Genomic DNA, 19,004 nt, shown 5'->3' with positions numbered 1-19,004 from the left:
ACGGACAGGTCCTTTGTTTTGTTTTGTTTCCATTTTCTTTAATTTTTATTATAATTATTTTTGCAAAAAAATTATTTTAGTTTTCTTTTATGTTCAATATGTTCAAAGTTTTTACATTGTTATTTTGTTTTATTTTTCTTTTGGTTTTTTATACTTTATACTTTTTTGTTGTAAATATTTAATTTTGATTAATTTGTTTTGTATGATTTTGGTTTATTTCGTTTTTTTAAGCTTTTAGCAAATAATTTTTGTTATAACACTGTGTTTAATTTATTATTTAATTTTTTAACATATTTTCAACAAATTCTTGAAAATTTTGTAAAGAAATAGTTTGAAAAAATTAAGTCATTTAAAGGAAATTTTCAATTAAAAGTCTGGCCAGCAAAAAGGTTTTCTAAGGATAATGAAAACAACTTATCACAGAGAGTATAGAATATGAATTGATTGTTTTAAAGATATGGAATCAATTTTTGTTAAAAATTTATAAATGCATAGAAGTTTTTTGTTTTTAAAATGGTTAATTAATATATAAAATGTAAACAGAATTGAGGCGCTGACATCTGACTGTAATATAACTAAAAGGAATCTTAAAAGGACCAAAATTTTTAATTGAAAAGAACTATTGAACATATAATTGTTCTAAAGAAGTTTTCGAACATAAGAAAGGCACATGTCAATAGAAAACTAACTAAAGAAGACATTTTTCTATAGAAACTAAATCAAAAAATATATTTTTCTATAGAAAAATCATGGAAAGAATACATTTTTTCTTAAGAAAACCATCAAAAGTATAAAAATTTCTTTAGAAATCTCACTAAAGAAGACATTATTAATAAACTCTGTAACAAAGACAAGATTCTATTAAAAACCGCCTTAAGGAAACACTTTTCTATAGAAAACTCTATAAAGAACACATTCTTTCTCTAGTAAACTGTCTAAAGAATACAATTTTCTATAGAAAACTGTCTAAAACAGATCTATTTCTATAGGAAACTATTTAAATAAGAAATTTTTAAAACATTCTAAAACAAACATAATTTCTATAGAAATCCGTCTTAAGAAAACAGTTTTATAAAGAAAATTCTATAAAGAACACATTTTTCTATAGTTAATTGCTAAAAGAATACAATTTTCTATAAAAAAAATGTATAAAGCAGACCTATTTCCATAGAGAAAATGTTTCCTTAAGACATATTGTAATAACCTCTCTAACAAAGAGACTTTTATAATACTCGGCCTTAAGAGAACACTTTTATATAGGAAACTTTATAAAGATGACATTTTTCTATAGAAAACTGTTTAAAGAAGACATTTTCCTACAGAAAACTGTTTAAAGAAGACATTTTTCTATAGAAAACTGTCTAAAAAAGACATATTTCTCTAGAAAACTATTTAAATAGGACATTTTTAAAAACTTCTTTAATAAAGTCCCTTTTCTATATAAAAAGACATAAAAAGATAACATTTTCTATAGAAAACTTTTTAAACAGACATTTTTCTATAGAAAACTGTTTAAAAAATACATTTTTCTATAGAAAACTGTCTTAAGCAGAACTATTTCTATAGAAAATTGCTGAAATGAAAAAGTTTAAATAACCTTTAACAAAGATCATTTTTTCCTATAGAACTGTGTCTTAAGAAGACATTTTTCTAAAGAAAACACCTTAAAGAAGCTATTTTTCTATAGAAAACTGTTTAAATAGGCTATTTTTCTATAGAAAACTACTTAAATAAGACGTTTTTTTTAAACTTCTTTTATTTAACTTCTTTTTATTAAACTCTTTAACAAAGATACTTTTTTCTATAAAACTTTGTCTTAAGAAGACATTTTTCTAAAGAAAACTCTTTAAAGAAACTATTTTTCTACAGAAAACTGTTAAAAATTAAATTTTTCTATAGAAAACAACTTAAAAATTACATTTTTCTATAGAAAACTACTTCAATAAGACATTTTTTGAAAACTTTTTAATAAAGACTTTTTTCTATATAAAACTTATTGTCTTAAGATAATATTTTCTATAGAAAACTGTTAAGAAAAGACATTTTTCTATAGAAAACTGTTTAGAAAAGAAATTTTTCTATAGAATACTATATGAAGCAGACCTATTTCTATAGTAAAACTGTTAAAATGAAAAATTTTTAAATAACAATAAAAAATCTACATTTTTCTATAAAACTCTGTCTTAAGAAGAAATTTTCTATAGAAATTTGTTTAAAGAAGCTACTATTCTATAGAAAACTCTTTAAAAAAAACATATTTTCTATAGAAAACCATGTATTTTAATAAGATATGTTTAAAAATTTCTTTAATAAAGATCCTTTTTATAAAAATCTGCTTTAAGAAGACATTTCCTTTAGGAAAACCCCATTTTTCTAAAGAAATCTGTTCAAAAAAGACATTTTTCTATAGAAAACTGTTTAAATAAGATATTTTTCTATAGAAAACTGTCTTAAGCAGACCTATTTCTATAGAAAACCTGTTGAAATGAGAAATTTTTAAATAACTTTTAACAAAAACACTTTTTTTACTAAACTCTGTCTTAAAAAGACATTTTTCTATAGAAAATTGATTGATAACTAATCCTAGAAAACATTTTTCTATAGAAAACTGCTTAAAAAAAGATATTTTTCTATAGAAAACTATCTAAAGGAAACATATTTCGAAAGAAAACTGTTTAAATACGAGATTTCGGATAACCACTGTAACAACTACACTTTTTTATAAAACTCTGTCCTAAGAATAGATTTTTCTATAGAAAACTGTCTGAAGAAGACAATTTTCTGTAGCAAAATGTCAAAAGTATACAATTTTCTATAAAGCAAACTGTTTACATTAGATATTTTTAATAATTTCTGCAACAACGAATGAACTTTTATAAAAATCTGTCTAAGGAATAGCATAAAGACAACATTTCTCTATAGAAAAATGTTCGAAAAAGAAATTTTTCTATAGAAGATTCACTAAAGGAAACACTTTTCTATACAAAACTAAACAAAGAAATATATTTTCTATAGCAAATAGTTTAAATAAGAAGAAATAAGAAGAGAGAGAAATCTATAGAAGACATTTTTCTATAGAAAAGTGTCTAAAGAAGACTCTTTTATATAGAAATCTATTAAATTATAAAACTTTCTTAATTATCAAGTTGTTTATTTAGATCTAAAATAAAGCTAATATAAAAAAGAACTATTTTTAAAATCTTAAAAGAAACTAAGGATCTTATACCCAAACCGGGAAGGCAAATTTGAATAAAAATTTTCATGCAAATATTGTTTAAATGTCAAAATATTTAGATTAATAGTAATTAATACCTTTCTGCTGGTTTACAATGTAACTTAAATAAAGAAATAATTAATTTTAGTAGTAAAAGATAACCTAACAAATTGTTTTTGAAAAAAATTTTAAATTAAAATGCAAAGAAATAATTTTTTATTAATATTAAAGTAGTAGTTGAAAGTAGCAATAAAAAAATTGGGATTAATTTTCATTATTTTGCTAATTAAATAATGATTGAGTTATTTTCGTTATCTTTTTTGTTGTTGTTGTTGTTTGTTTAAATTATAATAATTAGCGTAAAAATACAATTTACATTTAATTTGAGTTCATTTGATTTTTGTATTTTTGTAGCTGTTGTTGTTGTAGATTCTTTGTTGTTATTATTATTATTATTATTGTTGTTTTCATTATCAATATTGTTAATTAAACTAAAATGCTGTTGCTGCTGCTGTTGTATTGAATGTTGTTGCTGCTCCTGCAGCTGCTGCTGTTGTTTATATTTTTCCGTTTGTTTTAAACGTACCTTATTAATTTGTTGTATTGTTGTTTGTGTTGCATGTGTCTGTCAAACTTTATTGTTATTGGGTGCTCGGGCAGTTGCCTCATATGCACCACGTCCTAAAGCAGCATAAGCATCAGCATATAAATCAGGATTATGCAAAGATGGCGGTCGATTATAATTTACTGGTTGCGGAACGACGACTATAATAATGATTTTTTTTTGTTGTTAAAAGAGAGAAAAAATATATTTTAATAGTATTTTTAATAATATAAAGTTATATTTATTTGTTAGGCAATGTAGGTTAGTGGACTTGTTAGTAAAAAATTTAAAAAACACCATGCCATTGTAATTTGCTTTAAATTTAAAACGTTCTGCTTGTCAAGTAGAACAGAACTGGAACTAAACTAGAACTGAACTGGAACTGAACTAGAACTGAACTAGAACTGAACTAGAACTGAACTAGAACTGAACTAGAACTGAACTAGAACTGAACTAGAACTGAACTAGAACTGAACTAGAACTGAACTAGAACTGAACTAGAACTGAACTCGAACTGAACTAGAACTGAACTAGAACTGAACTAGAACTGAACTAGAACTGAACTAGAACTGAACTAGAACTGAACTCGAACTGAACTAGAACTGAACTAGAACTGAACTAGAACTGAACTAGAACTGAACTCGAACTGAACTCGAACTGAACTAGAACTGAACTCGAACTGAACTAGAACTGAACTAGAACTGAACTAGAACTGAACTAGAACTGAACTAGAACTGAACTAGAACTGAACTAGAACTGAACTAGAACTGAACTAGAACTGAACTAGAACTGAACTAGAACTGAACTAGAACTGAACTAGAACTGAACTAGAACTGAACTAGAACTGAACTAGAACTGAACTAGACCTGAACTAGAACTGAACTAGAACGAACTAGAACTAGAACTGAACTAGAACTTGAAACTAGAACGGAACTAGAAACAGGAACTAGAGCTGACACTAGAAACTGAAAGACTGAACTAGAACTGAACTAGTACTGAAGACTGAACGAACTGAACTAGAACTGAACTAGAAACTGAACTAGACTGAACTAGAAAACTAGAACTGAACTAGAACTGAACTAGAACTGAACTAGACGGAACTAGAACTGAACTACACTGAAATAGAACTGTGAACTAGAACTGAACCTAGTAACTGAACTAGAACTTGAACTAGAACTGAACTAGACTGAACTAGAACTGAACTAGAACTGAACTAGAACTAGAACTAGACTAGAACTGAACTAGAACGAAACTGACTGAACTAGAACTGAACTAGAACTGAACTAGAACTGAACTGAACTAGAACTGAACTAGAACTGAACTAGAACTGAACTAGAACTGAACTAGAACTGAACTAGAACTGAACTAGAACTGAACTAGAACTGAACTAGAACTGAACTAGAAACTGAACTAGAACTGAACTAGAACTGAACTAGAACTGAACTAGAACTGAACTAGAACTGAACTAGAACTGAACTAGAACTGAACTAGAACTGAACTAGAACTGAACTAGAACTGAACTAGAACTGAACTAGAACTGAACTAGAACTGAACTAGAACTGAACTAGAACTGAACTAGAACTGAACTAGAACTGAACTAGAACTGAACTAGAACTGAACTAGAACTGAACTAGAACTGAACTAGAACTGAACTAGAACTGAACTAGAACTGAACTAGAACTGAACTAGAACTGAACTAGAACTGACTAGAACTGAACTAGAACTGAACTAGAACTGACTAGAACTGAACTAGAACTGAACTAGAACTGAACTAGAACTGAACTAGAACTGAACTAGAACTGAACTAGAACTGAACTAGAACTGAACTGAACTAGAACTGAACTAGAACTGAACTAGAACTGAACTAGAACTGAACTAGAACTGAACTAGAACTGAACTAGAACTGAACTAGAACTGAACTAGAACTGAACTAGAACTGAACTAGAACTGAACTAGAACTGAACTAGAACTGAACTAGAACTGAACTAGAACTGAACTAGAACTGAACTAGAACTGAACTAGAACTGAACTAGAACTGAACTAGAACTAGAACTAGAACTAGAACTGAACTAGAACTAGAACTGAACTAGAACTAGAACTAGAACTGAACTAGAACTGAACTAGAACTGAACTAGAACTGAACTAGAACTGAACTAGAACTGAACTAGAACTGAACTAGAACTGTACTAGAACTGAACTAGAACAGAACTAGAACAGAACTAGAACAGAACTAGAACAGAACTAGAACAGAACTAGAACAGAACTAGAACAGAACTAGAACAGTAGTAGAACAGAACTAGAACAGAACTAGAACAGAACTAGAACAGAACTAGAACAGAACTAGAACTGAACTAGAATTGAACTAGAACTGAACTAGAACTGAACTAGAACTGAACTAGAACTGAACTAGAACTGAACTAGAACTGAACTAGAACTGAACTAGAACTGAACTAGAACTGAACTAGAACTGAACTAGAACTGAACTAGAACTGAACTAGAACTGAACTAGAACTGAACTAGAACTGAACTAGAACTGAACTAGAACTGAACTAGAACTGAACTAGAACTGAACTAGAACTGAACTAGAACTGAACGAGAACTGAACTAGAGCTGAACTACAACTGAACTAGAACTGAACTAGAACTGAACTAGAACTGAACTAGAACTGAACTAGAACTGAACTAGAACTGAACTAGAACTGAACTAGAACTGAACTAGAACTGAACTAGCACAGAACTAGAACAGAACTAGAACAGAACTAGAACGGAACTAGAACAGAACTAGAACAGAACTAGAACTAGAACTAGACAGAACTAGAACAGAACTAGAACAGAACTAGAACAGAACTAGAACAGAACTAGAACAGAACTAGAACAGAACTAGAACAGAACTAGAACAGAACTAGAACAGAACTAGAACAGAACTAGAACAGAACTAGAACAGAACTAGAACAGAACTAGAACAGAACTAGAACAGAACTAGAACAGAACAAGAACAGAACTAGATTTAACCCGTGGTTAGTCTTATCTTAGTTTGTTATATTCAAAAGATAAATAAATTGCAAATAATAATTAATAAAAACAATAAAATAAAAATAAATTTATAAAATAATATTAAGAAAAATACATGCACAAACCAAAAACAACAACTATATACAAAACAATTTTATTCTAAATAAGAAAAAACAAACTTGCAAAAATCAAAACAAGCAATACAAAAAAAAAAAACAAAATCTATGTAATTAAACTAACTAAAAAATAAAACAAAAATTTAAAAAAAAATCAATCATACCAATTATGAGATCTTTATGATCACGTTTTCTTTCTAAACTTTTATATTAGAAATTATGAAGTTTTGTTTGGATATTAGGGTTTTTTCATATAAAAATATAGTAATTAAAGTGTCTTTTTAACAGTTTTTTTATGTTATTTATATATCGTGTCCTAGGAATCAATAAACAATATTACGTCGAGTTTTGCCAGACTTTTGATTGTGTGTTTGGTCTTTAGCTTTATGTTGGCTTTGTTTAGCCGCTGTAGAGGATGAGGAGGATGTGTTTGTACGTGATGACGGGATTTATTGCGGACTTCAACTATAAAAATATAAGGTGAAGGAGGTAATTTTGTATATGAGTACCTTCTTAAAAAAAGAACATTTACAAATGTAATTTTAACGAAATAAAATTGTAAAGAACTGAACTAAAAAAAATATTTTAAATAATTATAAAAAGCACGAAATTATTAAAAAATTGCTAAAAAACATTTAAAGGAAATTGGAAAAAATAACGTTTTGAGAATCTAATAACTGTTTATTCTAGAAATCTGAAAAAAGAGATGTAAAATATGTAATAAACTCGAACAGAACATGAATAGAACTGAGCTCGAATTGATCTAAAACTGAACTAGAACTGAATTACAACTAAACTAGAACTGAACTGAAATAGAACTGAACTAGAACTAAACTAGAACTAAACTAGAACTAAACTAGAACTGAAATAGAACTGAACTAGAACTGAACTAGAACTGAACTAGAACTGAACTAGAACTGAACTAGAACTGAACTAGAACTGAACTAGAACTAGAACTGAACTAGAACTGAACTAGAACTGAACTAGAACTGAACTAGAACTAGAACTGAACTAGAACTGAACTAGAACTGAACTAGAACTGAACTAGAACTGAACTAGAACTGAACTAGAACTGAACTAGAACTGAACTAGAACTGAACTAGAACTGAACTAGAACTGAACTAGAACTGAACTAGAACTGAACTAGAACTGAACTAGAACTGAACTAGAACTGAACTAGAACTGAACTAGAACTGAGCTAGAACTGAGCTAGAACTGAACTAGAACTGAACTAGAACTGAACTAGAACTGAACTAGAACTGAACTAGAACTGAACTAGAACTGAACTAGAACTGTACTAGAACTGAACTAGAACTGAACTAGAACTGAACTAGAACTGAACTGAACTAGAACTGAACTAGAGCTGAACTAGAACTGAACTAGAAATGAACTAGAACTGAACTAGAACTGAACTGAACTAGAACTGAACTAGAACTGAACTGAACTAGAACTGAACTAGAACTGAACTGAACTAGAACTGAACTAGAACTGAACTAGAACTGAACTAGAACTGAACTAGAACTGAACTAGAACTGAACTAGAACTGAACTAGAACTGAACTGAACTAGAACTGAACTAGAACTGAACTGAACTAGAACTGAACTAGAACTGAACTAGAACTGAACTAGAACTGAACTAGAACTGAACTAGAACTGAACTAGAACTGAACTAGAACTGAACTAGAACTGAACTAGAACTGAACTAGAACTGAACTAGAACTGAACTAGAACTGAACTAGAACTGAACTAGAACTGAACTAGAACGGAACTAGAACTGAACTAGAACTGAACTAGAGCTGAACTAGAGCTGAACTAGAACTGAACTAGAACTGAACTAGAACTGAACCAGAACTGAACTAGAACTGAACTAGAACTGAACTAGAACTGAACTAGAACTGAACTAGAACTGAACTAGAACTGAACTAGAACTGAACTAGAACTGAACTAGAACCGAACTAGAACTGAACTAGAACTGAACTAGAACTGAACTAGAACTGAACTAGAACTGAACTAGAACTGAAGTAGAACTGAACTAGAAATGAAGTAGAACTGAACTAGAACTGAACTAGAACAGAACTAGAACAGAACTAGAACTGAACTAGAACTGAACTAGAACAGAACTAGAACTGAACTTGAACTGAAACTAGAACTGAACTAGAACTGAACTAGAACTGAACTAGAACTGAACTAGAACTGAACTAGAACTGAACTAGAACTACTAGAACTGAACTAGAACTGAACTAGAACTGAACTAGAACTGAACTAGAACTGAACTAGAACTGAACTAGAACTGAACTAGAACTGAACTAGAACTGAACTAGAACTGAACTAGAACTGAACTAGAACTGAACTAGAACTGAACTAGAACTGAACTAGAACTGAACTAGAACTGAACTAGAACTGAACTAGAACTGAACTAGAACTGAGCTAGAACTGAACTAGAACTGAACTAGAACTGAACTAGAACTGAACTAGAACTGAACTAGAACTGAACTAGAACTGAACTAGAACAGAACGAGAACTGAATTACAACTAAACTAGAACTGAAATAGAACTGAATTACAACTAAACTAGAACTGAACTAGAACTGAAATAGAACTGAACTAGAACTGAACTGAACTAGAACTGAACTAGAACTGAACTAGAACTAAACTAGAACTAAACTAGACTGAACTAGAACTGAACTAGAACTGAACTAGGACTGAACTAGAACTGAACTAGAACTGAACTAGAACTGAACTAGAAGTGAACTAGAACTGAACTAGAACTGAACTAGAACTGAACTAGAAGTGAACTAGAACTGAACTAGAACTGAACTAGAAGTGAACTAGAACTGAACTAGAACTGAACTAGAAGTGAACTAGAAGTGAACTAGAAGTGAACTAGAAGTGAACTAGAACTGAACTAGAACTGAACTAGAACTGAACTAGGACTGAACTAGAACTGAACTAGAACTGAACTAGAACTGAACTAGAACTGAACTAGAACTGAACTAGAACTGAACTAGAACTGAACTGAACTAGAACTGAACTAGAACTGAACTAGAACTGAACTAGAACTGAACTAGAACTGAACTAGAACTGAACTAGAACTGAACTAGAACTGAACTAGAACTGAACTAGAACTGAACTAGAACTGAACTAGAACTGAACTAGAACTGAACTAGAACTGAACTAGAACTGAACTAGAACTGAACTAGAACTGAACTAGAACTGAACTAGAACTGAACTAGAACTGAACTAGAAACTGAACTAGAACTGAACTAGAACTGAACTAGAACTGAACTAGAACTGAACTAGAACTGAACTAGACTGAACTAGAACTGACTAGACTGAACTAGAACTGAACTAGAACTGAACTAGAACTGAACTAGAATTGAACTAGAACTGAACTAGAACTGACTAGAACTGAACTAGAACTGAACTAGAACTGAACTTGCAAATTTCACATCTCTTTTCCCCCTAGATTTCTCCTATGGCATTCCTATCAAAGTGAAATCTTTAAAAAACACACCTTTCGGCGCATAGTATGCTTGTTGTGGCAGTTGTTGTGATTGTTGTTGTTGCGTTTGTGCATTGGACGGCAGGGCGGGTAAAGGCATTTGGGCACGTGATAAAACACCTGCACCACTAGTAGATGAACCCGGCCCAACAATCGGTGCACCCATATGTAAACCACTACCAACACCACCCGCACTATTAGACGATGGACCACCCAGACTGGGTGGAGCATCAGCATACCCATGTTGTGCACCCGATCTAGAACTGCTAGGTTGTCTAGATCCATTTGAACGTGAACTACGTCCTCCGCCACCACCTCCAGGTGGTCTACCACCAGCTGCGGAACGACTCGCATGACTACTGGCGCCCGGTAATGGCACAACACCTTGAGCAGCAACTACACCAGCACCGCCAGAACGATGATGGCGATCCCATTCGGGAGGATAGTTGCGTTGATGGGAACGTGAGTCATGTACTGGCGGTGGTATACTGCGTGGTCCGGCAGCACGACCATGTGGATGACGCTGAGGATTATAAAAGAAATGTAAACAAATGATTTATCAAATCTGACAACGACAACTTACCATTCGTCTTAAGGTATTCATAGGAGCACGTAGTGTTTCTGATATTCTTCTAGCTCTACGCTTTTTAGGATTTGAACTGGGCGTGTGCACGGCACAACACTTGATGAATATGCCCATGACAATTATGAAACCAATACTCATCAATACCACTATATACCAATTTTCCGTAATCCATTGAGCCACCGTTAATAGTGTCTCACGATTCAACAGTAAATTCTTCAAGCGCACCAAAGGACCATCAGCATCGACGGCTCGACATTTAAGGAACACATCACAATAACCTTGGAAATTATCACAAGGAGAACCGGGACGTAAACTTATACCGCCCACTGGCAAACCAAATAAATGAGCAAATTCTGACGTACTTCTACAAGTACCGGTATCATTGCCATTCTGGCAAGCTAATTCACACAATTTCCTTTTATCTACATGCGGCTGCTGCTGAGAGGTCAAGAAGCATTCCGACATATTCCACAGCAAACAAATCGAACCCGAACATTCGCCGCGTATACACAAAGCTGTACCATTATTGCACTTTGTCTTATCATCTCGCGGTTTGGGTTCGGGACATTCGGCTGTAGTGCCGTTGCAAGTACTCGACCAGGAACATTCTGTTTCCTCTTTACATTTTTGATGATAGTTGCTGGGTACAAACGTACAGGAGTTGGACAAACAGCAGGGACCCTGCGAGGGTGAACACTGTGTCTTAGCACGACGTGTACAGCCTCTAGCGGAACTATTAAGGGAGAGATCGTATTCACTAATTAATCTAGGATAACAACACTTGTCTTTGCATTCTTCTTCATTGAAGCCACAATCACATTCTTCGCCTTGCTCCACAATCTTATTGCCACAGAAGGCTCCTTCTGAGACCTTGAAACAATCACGTTTCATATTGCCCACTAAAACATCTAAGACATTGGATATATTACGTATGGAACATGAAGAGAATTTTGAGTTGTTTGGCCGATCACCAGAAGTGGCACTGGCAAACATAATGAAATTACCACTCAGCCCACCGGGACGACATTCTTGGGGATAGTCGTGCTGGAAAAGAAGAGAGACAGGTTTAGGATATACATATTTTTGTTAAGTTCTGGTTCAGTTTTAGTTCAGTTCTGGTACACCTCTAGTTCAGTTCTAATTCAGTTCCAGTTCAGTTTTAATTTAGTTCTAGTTCAGTTCTGTTCTGTTCTGTTCTGTTCTAGTTCAGTTCTAGTTCTGTTCTAGTTCTGTTCTACATCTGTTCTAGTTCTGTTCTAGTTCTGTTCTAGTTCTGTTCTAATTCTGTTCTAGTTCTGTTCTAGTTCTGTTCTAGTTCTGTTCTTGTTCTGTTCTAGTTCTGTTCCAGTTCAGTTCTAGTTCTGTTCTAGTTCTGTTCTAGTTCTGTTCTAGTTCTGTTCTTGTTCTGTTCTAGTTCTGTTCTAGTTCTGATCTAATTCTGTTCTAGTTCTGTTCTAGTTCTGTTCTAGTTCTGTTCTTAATCTGTTCTAGTTCTGTTCTAGTTCTGTTCTAGTTCTATTCTAGTTCTGTTCTAGTTCTGTTCTAGTTCTGTTCTAGTTCTGTTCTAGTTCTGTTCTAGTTCTGTTCTAGTTCTGTTCTAGTTCTGTTCTAGTTCTGTTCTTATTCTGTTCTAGTTCTGTTCTAGTTCTGTTCTAGTTCTGTTCTAGTTCTGTTCTAGTTTAGTTCTGTTCTAGTTCTGTTCTAGTTCTGTTCTAGTTCTGTTCTAGTTCGTTCTAGTTCTGTTCTAGTTCTGTTCTAGTTCTGTTCTAGTTCTGTTCTAGTTCTGTTCTAGTTCTGTTCTAGTTCTAGTTCTGTTCTAGTTCTGTTCTAGTTCTGTTCTAGTTCTGTTCTAACTCCGTTCTAGTTCTGTTCTAGTTCTGGTCTAGTTCTGGTCTAGTTCTGTTCTAGTTCTGTTCTAGTTCTGTTCTAGTTCTGTTCTAGTTCTGTTCTAGTTCTGTTCTAGTTCTGTTCTAGTTCTGTTCTAGTTCTGTTCTAGTTCTGTTCTAGTTCTGTTCTAGTTCTGTTCTAGTTCTAGTTCTGTTCTAGTTCTAGTTCTGTTCTAGTTCTGTTCTAGTTCTAGTTCTGTTCTAGTTCTGTTCTAGTGCAGTTCTAGTTCTGTTCTAGTTCTGTTCTTGTGCTGTTCTAGTTCTGTTCTAGTTCTGTTCTAGTTCTGTTCTAGTTCTTTTCTAGTTATGTTCTAGTTCTGTTCTAGTTCTGTTCTAGTTCTGTTCTAGTTCTGTTCTAGTTCTGTTCTAGTTCTGTTCTAGTTCTGTTCTAGTTCTGTTCTAGTTCTGTTCTAGTTGTGTTCTAGTTCTGTTCTAGTTCTGTTTTGTTCTAGTTCTGTTCTAGTTCTGCTCTAGTTCTGTTCTAATTCCGTTCTAGTTCTGTTCTAGTTCTGTTCTAGTTCTGTTTTAGTTCTGTTTTAGTTCTGTTCTAGTTCTGTTTTAGTTCTGTTCTAGTTCTGTTCTAGTTCTGTTCTAGTTCAGTTCTAGTTCTGTTCTAGTTCTGTTCTAGTTCTGTTCTAGTTTTGTTCTAGTTCTGATCTAGTTCTGTTCTAGTTCTGTTCTAGTTCAGTTCTAGTTCAGTTCTAGTTCAGTTCTAGTTCAGTTCTAGTTCAGTTCTAGTTCAGTTCTAGTTCAGTTCTAGTTCAGTTCTAGTTCAGTTCTAGTTCAGTTCTAGTTCAGTTCTAGTTCAGTTCTAGTTAGTTCTAGTTCTAGTTCAGTTCTAGTTCAGTTCTAGTTCAGTTCTAGTTCAGTTCTAGTTCAGTTCTAGTTCAGTTCTAGTTCAGTTCTAGTTCAGTTCTAGTTCAGTTCTAGTTCAGTTCTAGTTCAGTTCTAGTTCAGTTCTAGTTCAGTTCTAGTTCAGTTCTAGTTCAGTTCTAGTTCAGTTCTAGTTCTGTTCTAGTTCTGTTCTAGTTCTGTTCTAGTTCTGTTCTAGTTCTGTTCTAGTTCTGTTCTAGTTCTGTTCTAGTTCTGTTCTAGTTCTGTTCTAGTTCTGTTCTAGTTCTGTTCTAGTTCTGTTCTAGTTCTGTCTAGTTCTGTTCTAGTTCTGTTCTAGTTCTGTTCTAGTTCTGTTCTAGTTCTGTTCTAGTTCTGTTCTAGTTCTGTTCTAGTTCTGTTCTAGTTCTGTTCTAGTTCTGTTCTAGTTCTGTTCTAGTTCTGTTCTAGTTCTGTTCTAGTTCTGTTCTAGTTCTGTTCTAGTTCTGTTCTAGTTCTGTTCTAGTTCTGTTCTAGTTCGTTCTAGTTCTGTTCTAGTTTCTGTTCTAGTTCCGTTCTAGTTCTGTTCTAGTTCTGTTCTATTCTGTTCTAGTTCTGTTCTAGTTCTGTTCTAGTTCTGTTCTAGTTCTGTTCTAGTTCTGTTCTAGTTCTGTTCTAGTTCTGTTCTAGGTTTCTGTTCTAGTTCTGTTCTAGTTCTGTTCTAGTTCTGTCTAGTTTCTGTTCTAGTTCTGTTCTAGTTCTGTTCTAGTTCTGTTCTAGTCTTGTTCTAGTTCATGTTCTAGTTCTGTTTCTAGTTCTGTTCTAGTTCTGTTCTAGTTATGTTCTAGTTTCTGTTCTAGTTCTGTTCTAGTTCTGTTCTAGTTCTGTTCTAGTTCTGTTTCTAGTTCTGTTCTAGTTCTGTTCTAGTTCTGTTCTAGTTCTGTTCTAGTTCTGTTCTAGTTTCTGTTCTAGTTCTGTTCTAGTTCTGTTCTAGTTCTGTTCTAGTTCTAGTTCTAGTTCTGTTCTAGTTCTGTTCTAGTTCTGTTCTAGTTCTGTTCTAGTTCTGTTCTAGTTCTGTTCTAGTTCTGTTCTAGTTCTGTTCTAGTTCTGTTCTAGTTCTGTTCTAGTTCTGTTCTAGTTCTGTTCTAGTTCTGTTCTAGTTCTGTTCTAGTTCTGTTCTAGTTCTGATTTAGTTCTGATTTAGTTCTGTTCTAGTTCTAGTTCTGTTCTAGTTCTGTTCTAGTTCTGTTCTAGTTCTGTTCTAGTTCTGTTCTAGTTCTGTTCTAGTTCTGTTCTAGTTCTGTTCTAGTTCTGTTCTAGTTCTGCTCTAGTACTGTTCTAGTTCTGTTCTAGTTCTGTTCTAGTTCTTTTTCATTTACCGGTGAACCAAAATTATGCCCGATTTCATGTGCCAAAGTCAATTGTGATACTTTGGGCGGAACCCGGCTATTGTAGTTAACAAACGTTATGATTCCCGTATTCAGAGAACGTTTTGTGCTTTGATATTGACCTCCCACGGTCTCGGTATACGTTTTATATTTCTCACAAATGCCACCAGAAGCTCCCGAGGCACTAGCCACCCAGGCTAAACCCAAAGTGCCGCCGGTAAAATCTCTGTAGGTGAAAACATAAGCCAAACAAAAGTCCGAATGATCCTCCAGGGAATGTAAATTAAGAAAATTCGAAACATCCATATGTTCGTTACAGAATGCATTGTGTGGGCCATTATAGGAAGTGCGGCAAGCGGAATCATCATCAATTTTAATACGTTGCACCTGTGAGAGTGTAATAGAGGGAGAGAGAGAGAGAGAGTACAAATTAAAAAAATAAAAGTGTTAACGGAAATTGATTTTTAAATAATAAATCAAGGATTGTATTGAGTGTTTCCGCTTGTTATTTTTGTTTATAATACAACAAAAATTATAAAAACACGAAAAGAATTTATTTGTGGTTTGATAATGAATTAATTAAAATTCATGTAAGCACTTTTGCCGTGTTGTTGCTGCATAAATATAGAGTTTAATGCCGGCATAATGACCATTATTGCCACTTGCTGCTGCACATTCAGCCAACTTTAGTGGAGCATTTTAACACACACACACATAACTGTGCCAGGTGACTGAATATATTGGTCATAAATGCTTAAACATTTACCATTCCTATGTACATAGGTAGTAGTGACTTACCTCAAAACGTATATTTCGATGTTCGGTACGTCCATCGAATTTCGTATTGCGGTAAATGTAATTAACAGCCGTAACGTGATGTGCTATTAGCGATGTGATTTCCTCGCGCGTCTTAATGTCCCTTTCATATTTATGACTACGATCATGCTGTAATAAAAAAATTTAACCAAAAAACACATTTAAACATTAATAAAAATTACAAAAATTAAATGCATACGTAAACAGAAATTATAACCAAATGCTATTAAAACAATTTAAATAAAATGAAAATAATTATTGTTTTATATAATTAATATTAAATTTAACAATATGTTGAAAATCCTTAAAAAAAAAAGAAATGACCTATTAAATCTGTAGGCGTATGCAAATTCTGTTACATTTTATAAACAACTTAATTTTAAAATCCTGCATAATTTAAACCCTTTATTTACAAAACATTATTCTAATTCTAATTCCACCCTCGTTATTGCGACAAATAAACGTCTAATATAACAAACATTTGAAAACAGATGCGGGGTAAAATTGCCAACAAAAAGAAAAAAAAAAAACCAAAAAGTATTCCAGACATTAATTAATAAAAATGCAAATTCATCGACTGACGAAGAGACGTACGAACAAACAATGAACGCCAGTTTTAGTCCCCCTTTAGTTGAAAACGGAATCTAAATCACAAAATATAAAAAGTAAAAATCATTTACTTAATGTTAGAGGATGTATGCAAAAAAATCCAAAAAAAAAAGTTTTTATTGAAAGCTTACAAAAAAGGCCGAAAACGGGAGGTGGATTGGAATGTGAGAAGGATATACAGACACACTATACAACCAACAACAAATAAACAATCAAACATCAAGAAGGATGCTTCAGCAAACCATATCAGCGTAAAATGCCAGGAAGGCAGAAGTTTTAAAGAGTAAAACTTATTAATTAAAAAAGTTTCTAAAACTGAACTGCAATTCAACTAGAACTGAACTAGAACTGAACTAGCACTGAACTAGAACTGAACTAGAACAGAACTAGAACAGAACTAGAACTGAACTAGAACTGAACTAGAACTGAACTAGAACTGAACTAGAACTGAACTAGAACTGAACTAGAACTGAACTAGAACTGAACTAGAACTGAACTAGAACTGAACTAGAACTGAGCTAGAACTGAACTAGAACTGAACTAGAACTGAACTAGAACTGAACTAGAACTGAACTAGAACTGAACTAGAACTGAACTAGAACTGAACTAGAACTGAACTAGAACTGAACTAGAACTGAACTAGAACTGAACTAGAACTGAACTAGAACTGAACTGAACTAGAACTGAACTAGAACTGAACTAGAACTGAACTAGAACTGAACTAGAACTGAACTAGAACTGAACTAGAACTGAACTAGAACTGAACTAGAACTGAACTAGAACTGAGCTAGAACTGAACTAGAACTGAACTAGAACTGAACTAGAACTGAATTAGATCTGAACTAGAACTGAACTAGAACTGAACTAGAATTGAACTAGAACTGAACTAGAACTGAACTAGAACTGAACTAGAACTGAACTGAACTAGAACTGGAACTAGAACTGAACTAGAACTGAACTAGAACTGAACTAGAACTGAACTAGAACTGAACTAGAACTGAACTAGAACTGAACTAGAACTGAACTAGAACTGAACTAGAACTGAACTAGAACTGAACTAGAACTGAACTAGAACTGAACTAGAACTGAACTAGAACTGAACTAGAACTGAACTAGAACTGCACTAGAACTGAACTAGAACTGATCTAGAACTGAACTAGAACTGCACTAGAACTGAAATAGAACTGAACTAGAACTGAACTAGAACTGAACTAGAACTGAACTAGAACTGAACTAGAACTGAACCAGAATTGACCTAGAATTAGTTTACTATAAGTCTATCAAATTTCATTAAAATCTGAGCTATAGTTTACAAGTTATAAACCTTTTTGTTAAGCTGCTATTATCAAAAAAACGAACCCTTTATCACTAACCACAATAAAAAGCAAATCGTTGCATGATAACAAAACAATAACAACAATCAATCACAAGTTGTTATTGCAATTTACACACAATTTATTGCCATTTGTTTACCTTTTTATTAAACTCTCCTTTAAAAAATAAGTAAACAAACTCTCCTTATTAATAATTGTTATTATTGTTGCCAAAGCCTGCATTTTACTAATACTCTAAAACCCAATTAATTTGTAAACTCTCCCACTCTCCTTTAAACTCTCCTCTATTTATGATTGTTTTTGCATCAGCCTGCAATTGCTTCCTCTTTTTCTACAATTTACTTTAGTTTGTCGCGTTACTTTCAAGAACAAGTGTCAACATTTTATTAATTGAGAAAAAAATTGTTGAAAAAACTAATTTTAATAAATTGTTTTTAATAAATATTAGTAAAAAATAGTACAACAAAGTAATAGTTTATAAAAAATGTTAATATTTCTCAAAAAAAGTGTTTTATTAGAGTTAAAAGCTAAATTCTAAAAAAATTGCTAGTCATGCCAGTTTTAGGAATTGGTGTGTTAATTTTTGTTGTTTTTCAGTGTCAAAGTTTGTTGTTGTTGCAATTACAGGCAACTAAAAAGTGCCAGTTTATAGTAAAATAGTAAAAGAAATAGCAACAACAACTACTAAAGCAAAGCAAATCTAAGCATGTTTAAAATGCTTAATGCAGTGTTTTTGTATATTTCTGTTCAAAAGTGTGGCCCTGTTAGTGTTTTAATTTGTTCACCTAAGCGTTTTTACAGGCTCAAGTTGAAATATTATTGGAAATTTGTGAAAAAACAACAGTAAATAAAGCCTAGCAAAATTCATTATTTTCATAAGTTCATAAGTGTGTGTTGAAAAAGTATGGCTCTTATAGTGCTTTTTAAAGCATTTTATCATACATACTCAAGTTGGAGTATAAAAAATGGCTAATATTGCTAAAAATCTTCCAGGACAAAGGGCATTTAAGTCTAAAAAAGGTAAGTTTTGATTTTATATTTAAAAATTTGGAAAATTAAAAAAAAATTTATTGTTTTATTATTGTCAAAATCAAAGATGGAATATTATGTGTGGGAATTTAAGCAAAGAT

At 32.6% G+C, this 19,004-nt stretch overlaps 1 protein-coding gene across 1 annotated transcript in view; it reads right to left on the bottom strand.

Moving 5' to 3' along the window:
• Positions 1 to 3,648: 3,648 nt before the first annotated feature.
• LOC119609134 (disintegrin and metalloproteinase domain-containing protein 10) overlaps positions 3,649 to 19,004 on the bottom strand; it is a 73,571-nt gene continuing 58,215 nt past the window's right edge. Inside the window, exons 4-9 of the mRNA XM_037963838.1 lie at positions 15,914 to 16,060; positions 15,107 to 15,502; positions 11,029 to 12,075; positions 10,458 to 10,968; positions 7,110 to 7,410; positions 3,649 to 3,979 (exon numbers count right to left, since the gene is read on the bottom strand). Coding sequence (XP_037819766.1) covers positions 7,262 to 7,410; positions 10,458 to 10,968; positions 11,029 to 12,075; positions 15,107 to 15,502; positions 15,914 to 16,060 — 2,250 coding nt within the window. The 3' untranslated portion in view covers positions 3,649 to 3,979; positions 7,110 to 7,261. The remainder of the gene's footprint in view (positions 3,980 to 7,109; positions 7,411 to 10,457; positions 10,969 to 11,028; positions 12,076 to 15,106; positions 15,503 to 15,913; positions 16,061 to 19,004) is intronic.

The sequence above is a fragment of the Lucilia sericata genome, unplaced genomic scaffold, assembly GCF_015586225.1.
Source record: "Lucilia sericata isolate MDLA Ls3-8-SP2 unplaced genomic scaffold, ASM1558622v1 Contig000933F_arrow, whole genome shotgun sequence".
Classification (NCBI taxonomy): domain Eukaryota; kingdom Metazoa; phylum Arthropoda; class Insecta; order Diptera; family Calliphoridae; genus Lucilia; species Lucilia sericata.
This window is presented reverse-complemented; position numbering and strand designations above follow the sequence as displayed.